Source organism: Osmia bicornis, chromosome 11 (assembly GCF_907164935.1).
Source record: "Osmia bicornis bicornis chromosome 11, iOsmBic2.1, whole genome shotgun sequence".
In the NCBI taxonomy this organism is placed as follows: Eukaryota; Metazoa; Arthropoda; class Insecta; order Hymenoptera; family Megachilidae; genus Osmia; species Osmia bicornis.
In genome coordinates this window covers 2,603,186-2,619,869 of record NC_060226.1, presented here as the reverse complement: position 1 = coordinate 2,619,869, position 16,684 = coordinate 2,603,186, and the positions used below count along the sequence as shown (strand labels likewise).

The 16,684-nt window shown below is 36.6% G+C and overlaps 1 protein-coding gene across 5 annotated transcripts in view; it reads left to right on the top strand.

The window, feature by feature from the left end:
• LOC114879430 (GRAM domain-containing protein 2B-like) overlaps window positions 1–15,891 on the top strand; it is a 40,037-nt gene extending 24,146 nt beyond the window's left edge. For all 5 annotated transcript variants that reach the window (XM_029194334.2, XM_046287976.1, XM_029194335.2 and 2 more), the window contains 5 exons: window positions 5,380–5,556; window positions 10,082–10,235; window positions 11,699–12,222; window positions 12,375–12,645; window positions 12,800–15,891. In XM_029194334.2, the coding sequence (XP_029050167.1) occupies window positions 5,380–5,556; window positions 10,082–10,235; window positions 11,699–12,222; window positions 12,375–12,645; window positions 12,800–12,913 (1,240 nt within the window). In that variant the 3' untranslated portion in view covers window positions 12,914–15,891. The remainder of the gene's footprint in view (window positions 1–5,379; window positions 5,557–10,081; window positions 10,236–11,698; window positions 12,223–12,374; window positions 12,646–12,799) is intronic.
• The last annotated feature ends 793 nt before the right edge of the window (window positions 15,892–16,684 follow it).

The following is a 16,684-nucleotide window of genomic DNA, read 5'->3' as shown; positions in this document are numbered from 1 at the left end:
CTTTTGAACTGGTTGCCAATGGCACCATAAACTCCTCGTTTTATGCTCAATAAACAGTCTGGACGAGCAATTACCAATCACTTTTGACCATTCCCTTGTCAGTAATAAACACATTGAAGACCCGGGGCCGTTATTTTCTTTTCTGAAAGTGGGCGCCAGTTTTCCTGCGTGCATTTTCAGAAGGATTCATTCCTTGTTCATTCGCAGTGCAGTAAAGACGGTTCTTCCAAGCCTTCAAAATAAAATATCTAGTATAAAGAATAGACTGAGTTTTCTAATATAATCCCATATTCCATTAGATATGATATGGTATTTATTTGAAGTAGTTAATGGAAATGAAAATTTCATTTAAAGGATGTATTAATGGATATGCGAAGCCGCGCGTTATAAGTATGTATAAAGAAAGCTTCAACTTTCTTCGTACCTCCATTTAATCATCGTGTACAAAGTATAGCGACAGCCTTAGCTTCCTATTAAGTGAGGATAAATGCAAATGATCCACGTCCCCTTTCCGTCTCGTCCCCAACTTCTAGACGAACTTACTCCGCACGTGGCCGAGAATAATTAATTCTCGAGCTTCCGTGTGGCGATCGTTTCCGATCGACTCTCGTTGGAGCTGATATGAAAAGTTTCTGGAGTTCTTAAATATTCAATAGCTGGAGCCCGGGAATTATTTTACATAAAACGAACCCCTCTATGCCGATCAGATAACCGTTCACATTTTTCTGAAAGTTTTTGATGTTAAATTAAATTCGAATGTTCGTAGATTGAAGAGAGACAGATACGGTGGAAATTCTTGAAAATCGAACGCTCCTACTTTCGAAGTCAAGTGTCAAAGGTGCAAGATGCACACGCGAATGTATCGTTCATGCCTTTTTCATTTATAATTTACCATATATCCTGTAGAAAGTGGGCGTCGTAACATATGCGAACAGCTATCTGGCAAGTAATCGAATATACATCTGCAACCGGTAAATCGGTGGAAACACGCAGATGTAGGGAACTCGACGGAAATGCATACAATCGCAAATGTACATAATCGCGATCAAGCTATCTGATCTCCTTCGAAAGTCAAATTTCGAAATCTAAATCTCGATCTCCGATGTTTTTATTTTACATTCACAATTTTCTTACCTGCCGCGTTTCAGTCTTTTCGTGTAAATCTATTCGAAATCAGAGTTGGGTGAAATACAATGTACGACCTTAATCCTTTCCTGATGTTTCGACTTATGTATACCAAATCAACCTTTCCCATATTTTGTTATATGATATCCTTACTTGTATGATCAGTTAGTTAATAGTACATCAACTCCGAATATAATTGATTATTAATTTAATTTTTCCTCTGAGATAATTATTTAAAAATGATGCAAAATTCACACAAAAAATTTATCAGGACGTATTTCAAAGCAGACGTACACCGAGGTACCACTGTATATTGTTTCAAAAAATAAAATTCAAGATACGATCCTGAGATAGAAATAAATAATATATTCTATTAAATTATTTAGAGTTGAAAGAAAAAGAAAATCAAACTTCCAACTTTAGGGTGAATGTATAATTTTGTGGAGCAGTAATTAACATTTAATTAATCAATATCTTGCAAAGTATCTTACACTAAGTACTCAGGGAAAGTTTCGTTACTTCATTTATTTAAAGTACTTACATAATTTAAATTCAGCGAATTAATTAGACGATAAAGAACCAGATGAGAGATTCATTAATTACGTTTCTTATCGCTTAAATTTTATAATTTATCGTTGTTTATAATTCTCGCTATCGGACACGATAATTAAAAACAAGTATGGAGGGCCAGGTTATACCTTTATTGATTGTTTTAAGTTGTCTGCTGGGTAATTATCGATATTGTTGCGTTGCTGTCCTTCGGGAAACATTTGCGATGATGTGCACCTGCTGTATTTTAATAATGCAAAAAATAAGTCGCAACACTAAGGATGTTTTTACTGATATTGGATGGAACTTTTAGAACGTGTTTGTGACTTCCACGTAGTATAAAGTGAACTATCGCGATCGATCATTATCTTATATCTGCAGTTAGATAAATAAATTAGTTTATTTTCATTCTGTCAGGTGTACGCTCGTATTGGAAACGGGTTAAATAAATTTTAATACACAGTGAATTTCTCTGACACATACGTTTTATTTCTTGACTCGGAAGGACGTCTGAACACTTTGAAATTCTGACTCGAAGTGAAGGAAAAATCGTAAGGATAAAACAGAAAGTCTGTTGCCCACTTGTAAAATAAAAGAGACCAGGGCTGCATCCAATCTATTACCCAGGCCCTTAGGTCTATGGGCCTATGGGTCTGATGACATCTGGTCTAACAATGTAACTTTGAACCACTTCATATAACCAATTCATTTTTGCTTTCTATCTGATGCATTATAATTATCAATAATCCAACAGCTCGTTATCAACTCAGGCTTCCTCATCTTCCCCAAAATATAAACCGTAAATTTAATTGTCACCCTTTAAACTTTCATTGACCCTTAAACTATGAGAGGGAAAGATTTGCGAGTCGATCGGAACGTTTTCTTTGCTTGTCAGACAATTACTCATCCCATAGGCCGTTTTATTTGCGAACCGTTCGGTCTATTATCATTCTCCCAAAAATAACCACTCCACGTTTTATCTTTCCTTTTTTTTTTTTAATACTAGTCCGATTGCTTTCAGTGATCTATACGACCTCGATTTTTCCCAATTTCACGGTCCGTCGAGACGGTGATATTGCTTTCTCGTTTAGGCTAGACATTCAAGCTCAGTTGGGAATAACACGGACGATGGTAGAATCGTTATGGTTGCTTTCTTTATTATCTATCGCATATTTAGACGATCATGGCAACGAAGCTCGTAGGAAAGAGACGGTGTCACACAATTCACGTCCTCTTTAAATACGACTTCGCTTTTTGTCGATGCAAGGCACGAGGGAACGGTCGACCTTTTGGATTCGTGCCAAGCAATCCGATTCGAAGCTGCACGTACATATTTCCTGTGAAACGGCCAAACGGCTAACAGAAAAATACTTTTCCGCTTCCGTGATGAGACAACTTAATCATCGGCCACGTGGACCTTGCGTTTTCTTGATGCAGGTCATTTCTGCATCGCACGGCGCGGATGAATTTCATTTACAATCGTTTCAATTAACCCCTTCGCCTATTATTTGTTCGATAGTTGCGATTGTACGTAAATACGCTACTGCGAGTCTATATTTAGTAAGATTTGTTTTTAAATTTTACAACGATTGCTACAGAAAAGAATGTCCTCTCTGTCAAAAAAGCAAGGGCCTCTTTGCCACGTCAAGATTGGACCCTCCATCGCCCTTTGTTCGCTATCTATCTGTGTACTTGTATTTAGGATACGTTGGCGTAGCATATCCTTTCCAGATGTCGTCAAGAGTACCCGGAAAATGTTTTAATCTTACACGCTAGTCAAAGCTAACTTTAAGATAAATAAAGAAAAATTAAATATAATGCTGACGTGGCATTCGACGAACCTTGACTAAATAAATGAAAATTAGAATTCAACTCGAAATTCAACCATACTGAAAGTACCAGCCGAATTTGACACGTTTGAACTGTAAGTTGCGTGGCTTTTTTATGCGAGCCTATAATGAAAATTTAAAATATTTCTTTCGTAGATTCAAAAGAAATGTTAAAAGTTAAAAAATTGCCTTTTACTATTTCTTTCCCGATTTCGACAAATTCGAATCTTTTGAAACGACAAAAGTCTTAGCAAATTAACTTGGATAGCTTCTCGAGAAACTCCAAGTCATTTGGTTCAACTTTAAATAAGCTATTCTGTTTTAAACGGTGTGCGAATACTTTTGCGACCCACTGTACGTGGTATTATAAATTAAACGTAGTATATACACAGCAACAGCTGTTCTGTTCACCTCTAGAATGTCCCTTGTAACGTACGACTTCCGGTTCGATCGTTCTTTCCTCAATTTATCCTACACTTACGTTCATAAGACATGGTACACTTATCAAAAACCCAGTATCCAGAAAATGTTAGGGACATGCTGTGTGCCATTATCCTAATTCCTACGAGAAACGTCGACGATGGCAGGGAACGTGTTAAATTTTAAATAAAAATATATTTGAGAATTCCGAAGGGCCAATGGAACAATGGTTACTTTATTTTAAAGGTGTCTCACTACTTATGAACGGATGTGTACATTCCCTCGTCGCTGCATATGTACTTTCTAGGGTATAGATAAGACTATCCAAGTGTGTCCATTAATAATGAAAAAGGTGAAAAGGACATCGATGGTTGAGTAGCGTTTCATCGTTGGCTTTGTCGTCAGTCTAACTTCCCGGCTGGTCCGTGGACGACTCGCGTACACGTTGCTCTTCGCATTCATTTTCTTTCGTTCATCGTATCTTACAATTCACTGTTTCAAATATTTCATAATCAGAAATGAGCATCTTCTTCATCGCCAAATTGGCCATCAACTCGTTGGGAGGCAAACTGCGATCCTCTGCCAGGGTGATCTTCAAGAAACACCGATACGAGCGTGGTTTCTATTAATCTCATTCGATTCTTGATAAAAACCATAAAGGAACGGTTCCAATTCATTTCAAATTCATCATCGTCGCTGGACGACGATTGTTTCCCTTGTAGTCTGCTAATTTCTTTTTATTATCTCCTTCATTGTGTTCCTTCTTTCAATTGAAAACTTCGCTGTGAAAAGTGATCAACAATTTCAACATCTTTTCACAACAAACCGATAATGTTTTTTTTATAACGGTTCGACCTTATCTGTTTTCATTTTCTTGGGTAACTCTTCGAGAGTTGCAAAAGCGAGGAGCAACGGGCGAGCATTTAGATTTAATCTTGAATTAACAATTGTTGCAATAATTTTATGTCCCATTGTTGAGAGGGAAATTGAATATAATCAATGCACTGCTTCTTCGATTTTCTTCAAATTCTTCGCAGAATACTGTAACTCCTTTCGTTCAGGTGAATCTCACGATCAGTTCATTTCGATTTTCGGGAAACTAGAAAATTGTTATCGACACTGGATTATTACCAGCTTCGAGAGATTTCAGATATTTAGAGTACTAATCAGCGGAACGGACGGATAGGAAAGATGGAGTTCGAAACGCGAGGTTTGATCGATTTTTGCTTCCTCTCGAGCACCGTCATCAGGGCTAGGTACGTTCATTGAAATTCATTTAATTATTTATCAGTGTTCCCTGCAATTAACTAAACCGCAGTAGTTCCTTAACTGTTACTGCACTACCCCCAATATGTTAATAAGAAAAAGTGTCCGCTTTCGGGGATTAATTTTTCCAGGTAAAAGAATGAATATTCCTTCAAAGGTGATACTGATCGTTGAATTTTTATTTGTTCAGGTCTGCGGGGTCCATAGGAGCACGATCTGCGCCCAGTACGCCTCTTCAAGTAGCTCCTGGAGCGCAACAAGCTGGCCAACAGCCGATTACCAGCAGCTCTCAGCTTACAGTGGCAGCTGCGAGTAATCCTCAGCCTCCGAAGAGTCCGAGCCACGCGGCCTTGAGATGTAACGGCAGGTGAGTTCTTCACCTTCCTACACCTCTATCGTGAACTCTGCTCTATGCTTCGGTTAACTATGCACGAGGAACCTTGCCCTTTACGATTACACAAGCAGTACACTCGCGATCAAATCAGCCTTGAAAATCTTAATTTTCATGACATTTCTTAACGAGTTTCTGTAGGAAACTATTTTATTAACCACTTAAGATCCCTATTTAAAAGCATGAAACGGGTGAAAAAAAGACCTTAATTTTTTCTTTTAATTTATTAGAAGCTTTATCGAAGACAATGTTATTATATTCAAAAAATTAAATGTTTAAATGAAAATTATGAAGAAAAAGAACATTGAAATATCCAGATCCATATTATTAGGGTCATGGTTACATTAATCAAAAAATAAAAATATATAGTTGTATAAGGCAACTTTTATAATGAAATGAAATCACATTTAATTAAAGTCTACTTTTCTGTGATATATGCGAAAACATTGTACCACACATAGACCAACATTTCTTGCCGTAATTTTTTCCCTTTGCCATCTCTTTTCCTCGCACAAACAACACAAACACGAGTAGCATTTGACTTTTTATTAGTAGATGGCACATAATCTGGGAAATGACGTTCTACAACGCTGGCTACGATTTTATACGTACTAACTAAGATAAAAAGTAATCACCGAAAAAAAGCATGCCCGTAATATTACGGATGTGGTTTCTATTTTCACTAAAGTTGGCCAACGTAATATTACGTACCTAGACGTTAAGTGGTTAACAAGTTAGTTAATTTACTCGGTTCAACTAATACTTGGACGAGTTTGAGCTACGGATTCATTTGATCTAGAACTAAACCCGATAGTACTTATCTTTTCTATTTCCTCCCCTAATCTTCTTAACCTACTTTGCGCAGAGGCTAATGGTTGGCCTTGACGAACGGGGTTAGGACAATTATTCTAGCCGGTTGTTTCTGGACCGTAGTTTGTAATACGCCGTTGCATAACACGCCAGACAACCAGCTGCATATAACCGAAGATTGTTTCCGAAACTCATCAGCTAGAGTTAATCCTCGTACCACAATAATGATCTAGAATATATCGATAATGAATTAATTTTCTAGCCGTCCGTTCAGTTTTAGAATTAAGAGTACACTCGTGATCAAATGTCTACAGGAAAATTGGCGATATAGGGGAAGCAGGAATTTTAAAATCCTAAAATGGTCTTTTCCCCTACATCGTCATTTTCCCTAATGGGTGTCTGAAGGGAAGGGTGGGAATCTGGGACACGGAGTTCCTCTTATTTGCCATGGAAAATAAAGATACGCTAAACGAATTGATTCAAAATGAACGCTGGAACTTAAAAAAAAAATCCTTACTGGGAGTACTATAGATTTCTGGAAACTGTTAGTTAAACTGATATTGTATCGGGAGATAATGGGACACCTGTTCGGGCAGGTAAGAAAAACAAGAAGTAGAGTACGATCCTGTGACACCTGCGCGATAAATGTTACAAATAGAGTCGCCTTTGATGTTCGGATTAATTTTATCTCCGTTATATTAGTTCGCGTTTTATGAACTTGAAACAACATCTATCAACGTTCTTTGCAACTTATCACGAATATCGAATTTGGGTTATATTTTTCAATGAATGGTATTTATTGTAAGAGGAACATTAACAATTTTTATTTAATGCCAGATGTGAAAAAATTTTATTAGGAAGAATTGAAGAATTTTAGGGAAGAAATTGATTTACCCTGATATGAAACAAGAAAAGAAATTCAATTTTTCTTTTATTTCTTGATTCACACTTATTTTCCTATTTCCATGGATTTCTTTTACGTTAGTAATGAAAGTATACATTTCTAAAGCTTATCAACACGACTTCCGGCTTAACTATATTTATCATTCGTCTATTTATATACAGATACACCGGAAAAGAATGATTTACTGGAAGCCTATTCGCGTTATCGCAAAATTTTCTGATTTTCTTGATCGGCGCTCGTCCACGACGAATGAAAAATACAGTCAAGATATTCTGCCAGTGTATTATCAGCATCGCGATTGATCGATAGCACTGCCGTTCCGTGTTCGCCAGTTGAACACAATACGCGAGTTTGTTCGTTCGATTTATCGTAATCGGCATTGAAAATTGAAAATATCGAGACGTTATTGATTTTAGTGACCTATTATCTGAAAGTTTCTCAGAGATCTGTTACAGAGCAAACAGTTATACACGTGCGAATTAAGTGAAAAGTCTGTCACGTTCGTCTTCAGCTACTTCAAATATCTGTGATTCATTGATCCGTTACATTATCGGTGTTGTGGTTCCAACAAGGCCGAGTGTCTCCTAATTTCAGGAGAAATGATACGATAATATTCCGTTCATTAATCGAACTTTTCGTCAACTTCTTATTTTATTTTCCGAGCAAATTTTAAATCCGATTCTCAATGAAAAAGCGACACAAAATCCGGCCGTCGCGTTACAGGAGATTCAGAACTAGAATTTAATTTTATCCTTCAATTTTCTACATTTAAGATTATTTCCTTCAACGTGAAGGAATCATTTTCATATAATTTAATAGCTAATTTTACCGAAGTAGTTTTTGAACACATCTCGCCAGGGCTGGGTCGTAATTAACCCCTGTTCAACGTGCAACGTTTTCAAAGCGGATCCAATTTGCCTTGATCGCTTCTTCGATGATCTACACGGTCGGTCTTAATTTACGTTAAAACGATTCGTACGTACTCAATTAGCGATCGAATTAATTCCATCCCTGGCTGACGAGGAATTAACGCCAGTTCTTCAGAAGTTCCTTTCATCGGATTATTCATCCGAAGAGGCAGTTTACGAAGAGACCGGTTCATTGTGCAAATCTGTGGAGTCTTAGTTCTTCTTAAGATTATTTCAGTCCGTCAGATTTATACAATATGGTGCTTAAATCAGATCTTGAGGAGATGTACGTATCAAAGTACGATATGTGGAGTAATGATGTGTGGAGCCCGAAAATTCGAAGGACCAGCAGAAGGTACGATAAATGTATCATTACATTCGTATGCATAGTTTTATACAATGTTTTAAAATAACAAGATAGAATCATCGTGATGTAATTTATGACTAATATGAGAATCAATGTATCTGGTAGGGATTTGCTGCTCTCGTAGCTGTTGCAGAAGATCATCTTGTAGTGTTTACAGAGAAGAGAAACTGTGAATTTATGTTACTCTATTTTATAGTAAATTCTGAGCGTTAAAGTGTTTCAAAATTCTAGGTATTTAATTTAAAGTGAATTCGTTTCAATCTGCTTCACGATTGACCCAGTATTCGTGGTTCGACAGTTCAATAAATAGCCTGTCCCAGTTACTGTTATAGAAACACTTTGTATACGGAATACATAAACTTAGAAATGATTTTATTAATATTGTAGGAGAGGGGTGAAAAGGGGGTTGTCGTCTCGGGATCGTCTGTCTGACTCTTCAGTGGGGGTGACAATAGACTATCCTTTTTTTTTAAATCGTTTTATTGCTTTTGTTGGAAAGTAATACATTAGAGATTTAATATTTTTAATCGAATATACGCAGTTGATAACGATATATAGGTTTTATACCTAGGAGTCCGTAAGTGGCACGGGGAAAAAAAATCTTAATATAATTTGTACTTTAAAAACTCCATGGATCAGTCTTTGGTGATTTCTTAGAAATAAACTTAAAGTAGCTTAGCCTAACTTAATACTAACGGGGAGGAATCACAGCAGACGATCCCTGTGTATGTACAATATCAAACATAGTGTCAGTTCGTCTAGTGAAAAAGCACTGAAGGGGAAGGTGCCCCTCCCACCTCATGTGAATGAGGTATCACTCGCGAATTATGCCTCATTCAAATGAGGTGGTAAGGGCTACTAAACGCCTACAATATAAAAAATTCTAATTCGGCGTGATTAAGGGGGGAAATACAATTAGAACTTTCAAAATTTGAAAAAGAAATTCGAAGTAATCCGAGCGTGACACGCCTCTTGAGCATCGCTGAGGCCAAGCAAAACTTTAAACGCGTTTTTCTCGAAACATGATTTTTTAAATTGGCGGGAAATGTAACTCAAAAATTATTTAACCGATCTTTCTGAAATTTTTATCACAGCTTCATAACACCATTACCTTGTCGCTAAACCTAATTGTTTTTGTAAAATTTACTATTTTTTCCAAACGCGTATAAATCTTACAATTCTCAACTTTTCAATTTGTATTTAGGTACAATTAGAAACTATGGGTATGAGTAATAAGTTCTTTCTGTCTCCAATGTTTGAGAAGGATATAACGGGCGCTACACGTCACGCCGATTTCCACCTCCCGCGCGGACCATTTTGAAAAATTAGATTAAAAAAAATATGATTTTGTACCTTAATATAGGTATTAATAAATGCCAAAGTTTCAAAAATGTACCACTATTTCTTTCCGCTCAAAAAATTTCCGCAAAAGCTTGCAAATTTCTAACTTTCAATTGGATTTCCCTCCTTAAGGAACGAACGTATGAAATTTCCAAATTTTCAATGTTACAGTCAACTTTCGAAACCGCTCAGCAGAAGTACACCATCAATGGCAGCTGGTAGCGTCGTGCAGACCCCAGGAAAAGTAAGCAGATCTTCGTCCACTTCCTCGCCAACCACTACCAGCAGTGCGAGACAGAAGAAATTCCACAGGCATTTCTCTCAGGTAATTCAAGAAAGTTTCCGACGTCTCACTTTCACGAGGCGCGAGTTTCGTGAATTAGAGTGTGGAATTAAAGCCGGAACGAAATTGCATTTAGAATCACCATAGTATTCTAAGAATGGAACCGTCGTATTCCTTGGCGTCGTTCAGTTTGCTTTTCGTACCCACGCAGTGTAATCTTTGCTACTTGAAATCAACAACGTCTTATCAATCGCGAGCTAACTGGTATAAAAAGCAATAAAGTTTATCTTGCTAAGTAGACGCAAATAAAGTGTAACGCGTGACCGATCTGCTTGTTTTCGATAGTGTAATATTTCAGACTAGTTCCGAGGATTGAGAGAAAATTAATTAATAAATTTTTTTTATACCGACTGTTAAATTGGACGATAGTTTCACTGTGACCAGGGTGTTTAAGAGTGCCTTCTTAAAATGTCACCCATGCGTCAGATTTGACGTCTTATCCTGACACTGTTAAATAGCATTCACTGGGAACGGTGAACAATTTTCTTTTATATCGATCGGAAGATGATTTCCTTTAATTTATCAGTTATGTATCATTAGTAGAAGCGGTGGTTTTAATCTACAAAATCTCAGGATAACTATTAGGTCATTAAGTATCAAATGTCCGATTTTCTTTAGCATCTTAATCTTACCGATTTGTTTCAAGTGGTCAGCTCATCGTTATCCACCTTGCTCTCAAATCGCCCCAGGTGGTTCATTTAACCGACTTCGAAAAAGGAGGAGGTTACTCAATTCGATCAGTATATATATATATTTTTTTTTAAGATCAAAATCGCCAGATTGGATTTTCTCAATCCATCGACGTACTGTGCGTTCATTAGCCACTATCTTTGCCAAACACTCCGTTGACACTTGGAGCTGTTTGCGCTGCATTAGTTCCACGACGCAATTCATATTCGAAAATAACGCGAATTTTTTACTTATCCATGGTTTACAGGATTTAATCTGCAAAAGACAGTTCAACAGATAATCACAAACCGAAACGTGCATCTGAAAGGCTAAAGACGTACCTCCCAATACAAAAAAAAACAAAGAACGATCAAAGTGAAACAATAGAGACGTCAGGTGTCGAACTTGGTACTTTAGGTAATCGGACATTTCATACTTAATGACCTAATAAAAGAAAAAATATGGGTTCTTCTGAATAGTTCATAATTCACACATAATGCTTCTCGTTTTTCCAAGTGTGTTTATTAAGGTTTATTTACATGTATTTAACATAAACGTCAAAGTAAAGTAAACGTAGCTGTCCCCACTTTATACTGATTGCCCTGATATGTATAAATATGTATATTTATGTGTGATCCGGATTCAGGCATTCAAACGTAATTCATTCTTTTTCGATTACGATAACTGCACCGTGTCGTTGTAGCCGTGTACCATAAATCAGGCTTATAATATTAACGTTACTTAATGTATTCAATGTTCGGAATTTTGTTCACCAGGTTGCTGCGGATGAACGAGTATTAAATTACTACAGCTGTGCGCTGGTAGGCGACATACTGCTGCAAGGCTACCTGTACATCACGCCAAACTATTTCGCCTTCTACAGCAACGTGTTTGGATACGTGACGAAGCTGCTAATACCGACAGCATCGGTGCTGAAGATCAGCAAGGAGAAGACAGCTAGGATCATTCCAAATGCGGTGGCAATCGCTACCGAAGAGGAGAGGCACGTTTTCTGTTCCCTTTTGTCCAGAGACTCGACATTCAAGTTGATGAAACAGGTTTGGGACGCTGCTATAGAGCCACAACCATCGCCTGTTATTCTACCGCTTACGAGTGAAACGAAACTACTCGCTCCGGACGCGTTGGTCGTCGATGACTCCGAGGTGAACCCTGAGGAAGATGATTCGAGCATGTCCGAAAGCGGGACGGATCTTAATTCCAGACCACCGACCGTTTGCACCGATACTGATGGTGTTGTACCACCAGCTATTACTAGGGCCAGTTTAACAGCACCTATAATGTAATTATTTTTTTTCTGCATAATTACATTTTTTAATACATGATTATAGACTCAGAAAAGTTGAAAGTTTCGTTTTTCGTCTATCGGTGTATATAATATTTTTGAATAGCATAATTATTATTCTTTAATAATTGTTCTTCCTGTGTTTACAGACTTGAACCAACACCAGTACCGTTGCTTCCAACCAGGTCCAGCAAATCCAAAGTTCTATCGTCCTTGTTCACGGGTGGACTGAAAACTAGCACAGTGATTACCATTCTGATAGCTCTCTTAGCAGCTCTCTACGTGTCGGCGGCTTTGATGATGATACGCATCGACAGGCTGCACACGGCTTATCTGAACCATCCGCTCGTCTCGCCGGAACGTTTCACGCAGGATCGACTTTTGCATTATCTTAATACAAACCTTGATCAAATAGTAAAGGTACTTAACGAAATCACTAATGAAATAATATGGTTTTCATCGGTTCACTTTCGTCCTTCGTTGTACATTCAATTTCATTACCATACAATTATGATTCAATTTGTATTCTTCAATTATTACATAATCATTGAATGGATTGAAATGAACGTTTTAGGTGCGACAAAGTCTGCAGACATTGTCACAGCAGTTCGTGTCGATGAGCCAAAGCAGTGAAACGGGCCCGAGTGTATCCGGTGGCACGGTGGAACCGGAAGACGCTCCGAGTTAGCCCCCGACCAGGCTAAATAATTTAATACAACCGGATGATACGAGTCTCCGTCGCCTCGTATGAATGTGTCGTTGTCTTTCGTGGTCTACGTCGAGTATTTGGCAAACGAAACCCAATTCGATCGACTGATTGACCATTGTAGCTTCGACGGTCCTTAATTAGGCATTATTAACATTAGTACCTAGTACTGTTCGAGGTTGCATACGCATGTATAGGCAAATTCATAAAGAAAAAAAAAAAAAGAAAAATGACACAAAACAAGTAAAACTGAAAAACAGGATCGTTAATGATCATATCCTAGATAATGAGCCATGCGTGACTCGATTCGACTTTCAGTCGTATTTGCAAATTAATCAAGAGGCTTCAAAGTAACAGAGAACGCCGTGTATAGGATACACGTACGAACCTATTAGCTGTATGTCGTGTATGACGGTGTAAATTGAGAAAAACGCAAAGAAAATTATTCGTACGCCCATGAAGCGAACGAAGAGATTTTCGTTTTTAAACTAGTCACTTATTAATAATATATACCCTGCATACGACAAGAGTATAATGAACAAAGTGGTATATATATATATAAAATAAATAATATAAAGAAAAAAGCTATATATATATATATATACATATATATATATACAATAGAATAATGCATATTTCGCGATTACTTGTTGATTATTATGTATTTTGAGCTAGTTGGAGCACTATCTTTTTAAACCGGATACAGCTTGCAAAGAGTTACATCATAGAATTAAAAACGGGGTTACAATTGTACAGTTATCGCGACGAAGAAATACTACGAAATACACACGAGCTTTTGTGCGGTGTTACGATCGTTTGGGATTATACAAATTTCGTCGACAAACATCGAATACCGCGCCTTTTAAACGAGATATAACAAAACAAAAAGTTGCATTTCCCGCGCACACTGGTGTTCCTACAAAATTTGTCAGAAAGGAAATGAAAAGATATCATCTCTGTTTCTTTTCTTATCGATTTTTGTTACCTTTTTGTTCTTGTTAATTTTTACACTTGAGACGAGTCGATTGTTGCGAAAAGTGCTCGCGAAATATTCCATTTACTTGAACGTTGTTTCGATACGGTTGCACGCAACGTTCTTCTGTGCGAAACAAGGAAACGTTTGGACAAAGCGTTATATTATATTTATGGGATACGGGAGAAACGGGAGACTTGACTGTGATAGTAGGATCGAGGACGCATTTTGTTAAAGTAAAAGAAAAAAAAAAGAAAATAATTATAAACACGACCGCGTTTATCAGGTTGTACCATTCAGAGAAGACTGGTTATCACGATCGGACCAAAAAAGAAATGACTTTATGAAACGTAAACGCGGTCGTATTTGAAAGATCACGTGAGGATCTATGAGAAGTGCTGTTACATTATTTAGCTAATATTTATAAACGAAAATATGCACGGTACGTCAAGTGAAATTCACTGAAATATTGTTTTCAGTACGATTATTAAATATGTGATCGCATACATATATATTAATCTAATTATTTTAAACTATAACTTTTACTATTATATGCTTCTTGCGGTCGAGATGGTCGAGGAACAATAATATGTGTTCGAAATTTGTAACGAAAACAAAAAGAAGTTATAAGAAATGGGGGATACACTTTTATTGAAGGTAAAAATTTAGTAAGATATTCTAATTTATTTTTTATGGATTTATGTTTTAGAGGTTTTTATATGTTTTATCTTTACGTTAATTGGATTTCTGAACTTATAATAGTTGACGATATGCCTTTTAGTGCGTGGGGTAAGTCGTTGGAGAGTGAGAGGAGAGAGAAGAAGAGGAGATAAACTTGTGCCTGGCGTGTGCCATATGAAAGAAAATCGGCTACATTCTGACATAGAAAATGAGAAAAGGAAAGCGATAATTGAAATGTGAGAGTATGTATGAAATAAACAAAAGTATCAGGATATGTTCGCTGTGTACATTCTCATCGAGCCTTGGTTTTGTATCTTCCTACTAGGTGAAAACGTCTGTGAACGTTGAAAATTGAAACACCGCTTTTCTAACGAGTAACTCGAATCATTCAAATGAAATATGCTGTTCAAACTGGATGAAAATTGCCACTTAGACATTCGAAAAATGATTTAGATGAAAATTCAACGTAACAGCCAATGATTTGTGCCAAATTTTGGACCCCATTGAATATTTCTTTGAAAAAACCATGATATCTGCTTACTATCAGATTACTAATAATTGAGAGCGATTCGATTGAAAAATTTCTATGACACAGAGAGGCGATAATTATCCAGTTAATCAAACTCGGCGTTGTTTTGTAAAATGGTCTAAGCGGAAACGAATCCATACAGGTACGATGATTTTCTTTTCGCGTTTTTGTACGAATACCGTTTGCCTTACTGTAACGTTTCTAAGCACGTTAGACAGATGCTCAACGTACGATCCATTTATCTTAGAACGTATCCATGTATAGCAACTCTTCATTTGTACTTGTTGAATCGAATTTCTAGCTATACTTTCTTTTGCAATCCGATGCCATTAGCTTCGATACAAAATTGATTGATCGGTATTGAATGATTTTACAAATAATGGACCAAGTGATCCACTTTCGGTATGTTTAATTTTAAAAACAAATGAAAAATTGTTTACTTTTTATTCTGTAATTGCAGAGTAAACTTTGCCCATTATAATCAATGTTTCTTCTTTGATTATCCAAATTTTAAATAACAAATTGGCACAAATAAAATACTTGTTGCTAGAATGATGTTCAACTGTTTCTTATTTGTTGTCAATATCAAATGATGATTTCTTACATCTTAAAGATTCAGTCAAATGTTGTATGATTTAGATTACGTTTAATGGACCTTAAGTTAAGCTGTACATATTATAATATGCGTATGTTTCTGTTGGTTTTTTATGTTTCTTATTGTAAGCAATGTTATTGTTACGTTCAATATCAAAATATTACGGAACAACTTGATAATTATTTATACCCGATTGACTCTTTACGATCCACTTGTGCTTCTTGGTTTTTTCCTGTTACTTAAAGTATCTGTGAACTTTGAAAATTCCTGTGGGAAGAAAAATTTTCTAATTTCACAGAAATTTTATGTAAAATAGAATTTAGAAAGATAACAAGTTGAATTCGTGAAATTAGATCAAACTGAACAGAAACGAATTCGTGGAAAATTCAAAATCACTTCCATTTCCTATCGTTCTCATTTTCTTTCCGTGCTAACGATATCAATCGTGTGGAAAACCGCAACATCCACAGCACCTCCATTAACACATGTTAGCCAAGCTAATTAACGATGCATGCCAAGACGATAAGATAATATTTCTCTAATGCTTCCTTTGAGAATCGACGTTTACAAAGTCGAGATTTATAACGAATACTATTTTCATTTATAAATTATGCGTAGAATCGATTATTAAGGGTAAGTGAGGGGGTGGTTTTTGGGATGCTTTGAAATTTCTCTGCTTTCAGAACCAACACACGAAACATTTCACGCTATTTATTATAATTTTCTCTTATAACATTATTTTTCTATTTTCTAGCAATTTAGAGTTATGTCTTGGCTCATGGTAGGGGGCCAATGTGACCCAAATCCACGATACGTATACCACGAAGAAATATCTAAAATTCGTCATTTTAATCAATCTCGTTGATTCTGGTATGAAATTTTTGGTTTAAATAAATTCGTACGAAAACATTGATGCATAAATTCCACGTGCTGCTGATCGTAGGTGGGGATTTTGCGGTCAGCTTAAAGGAAGCT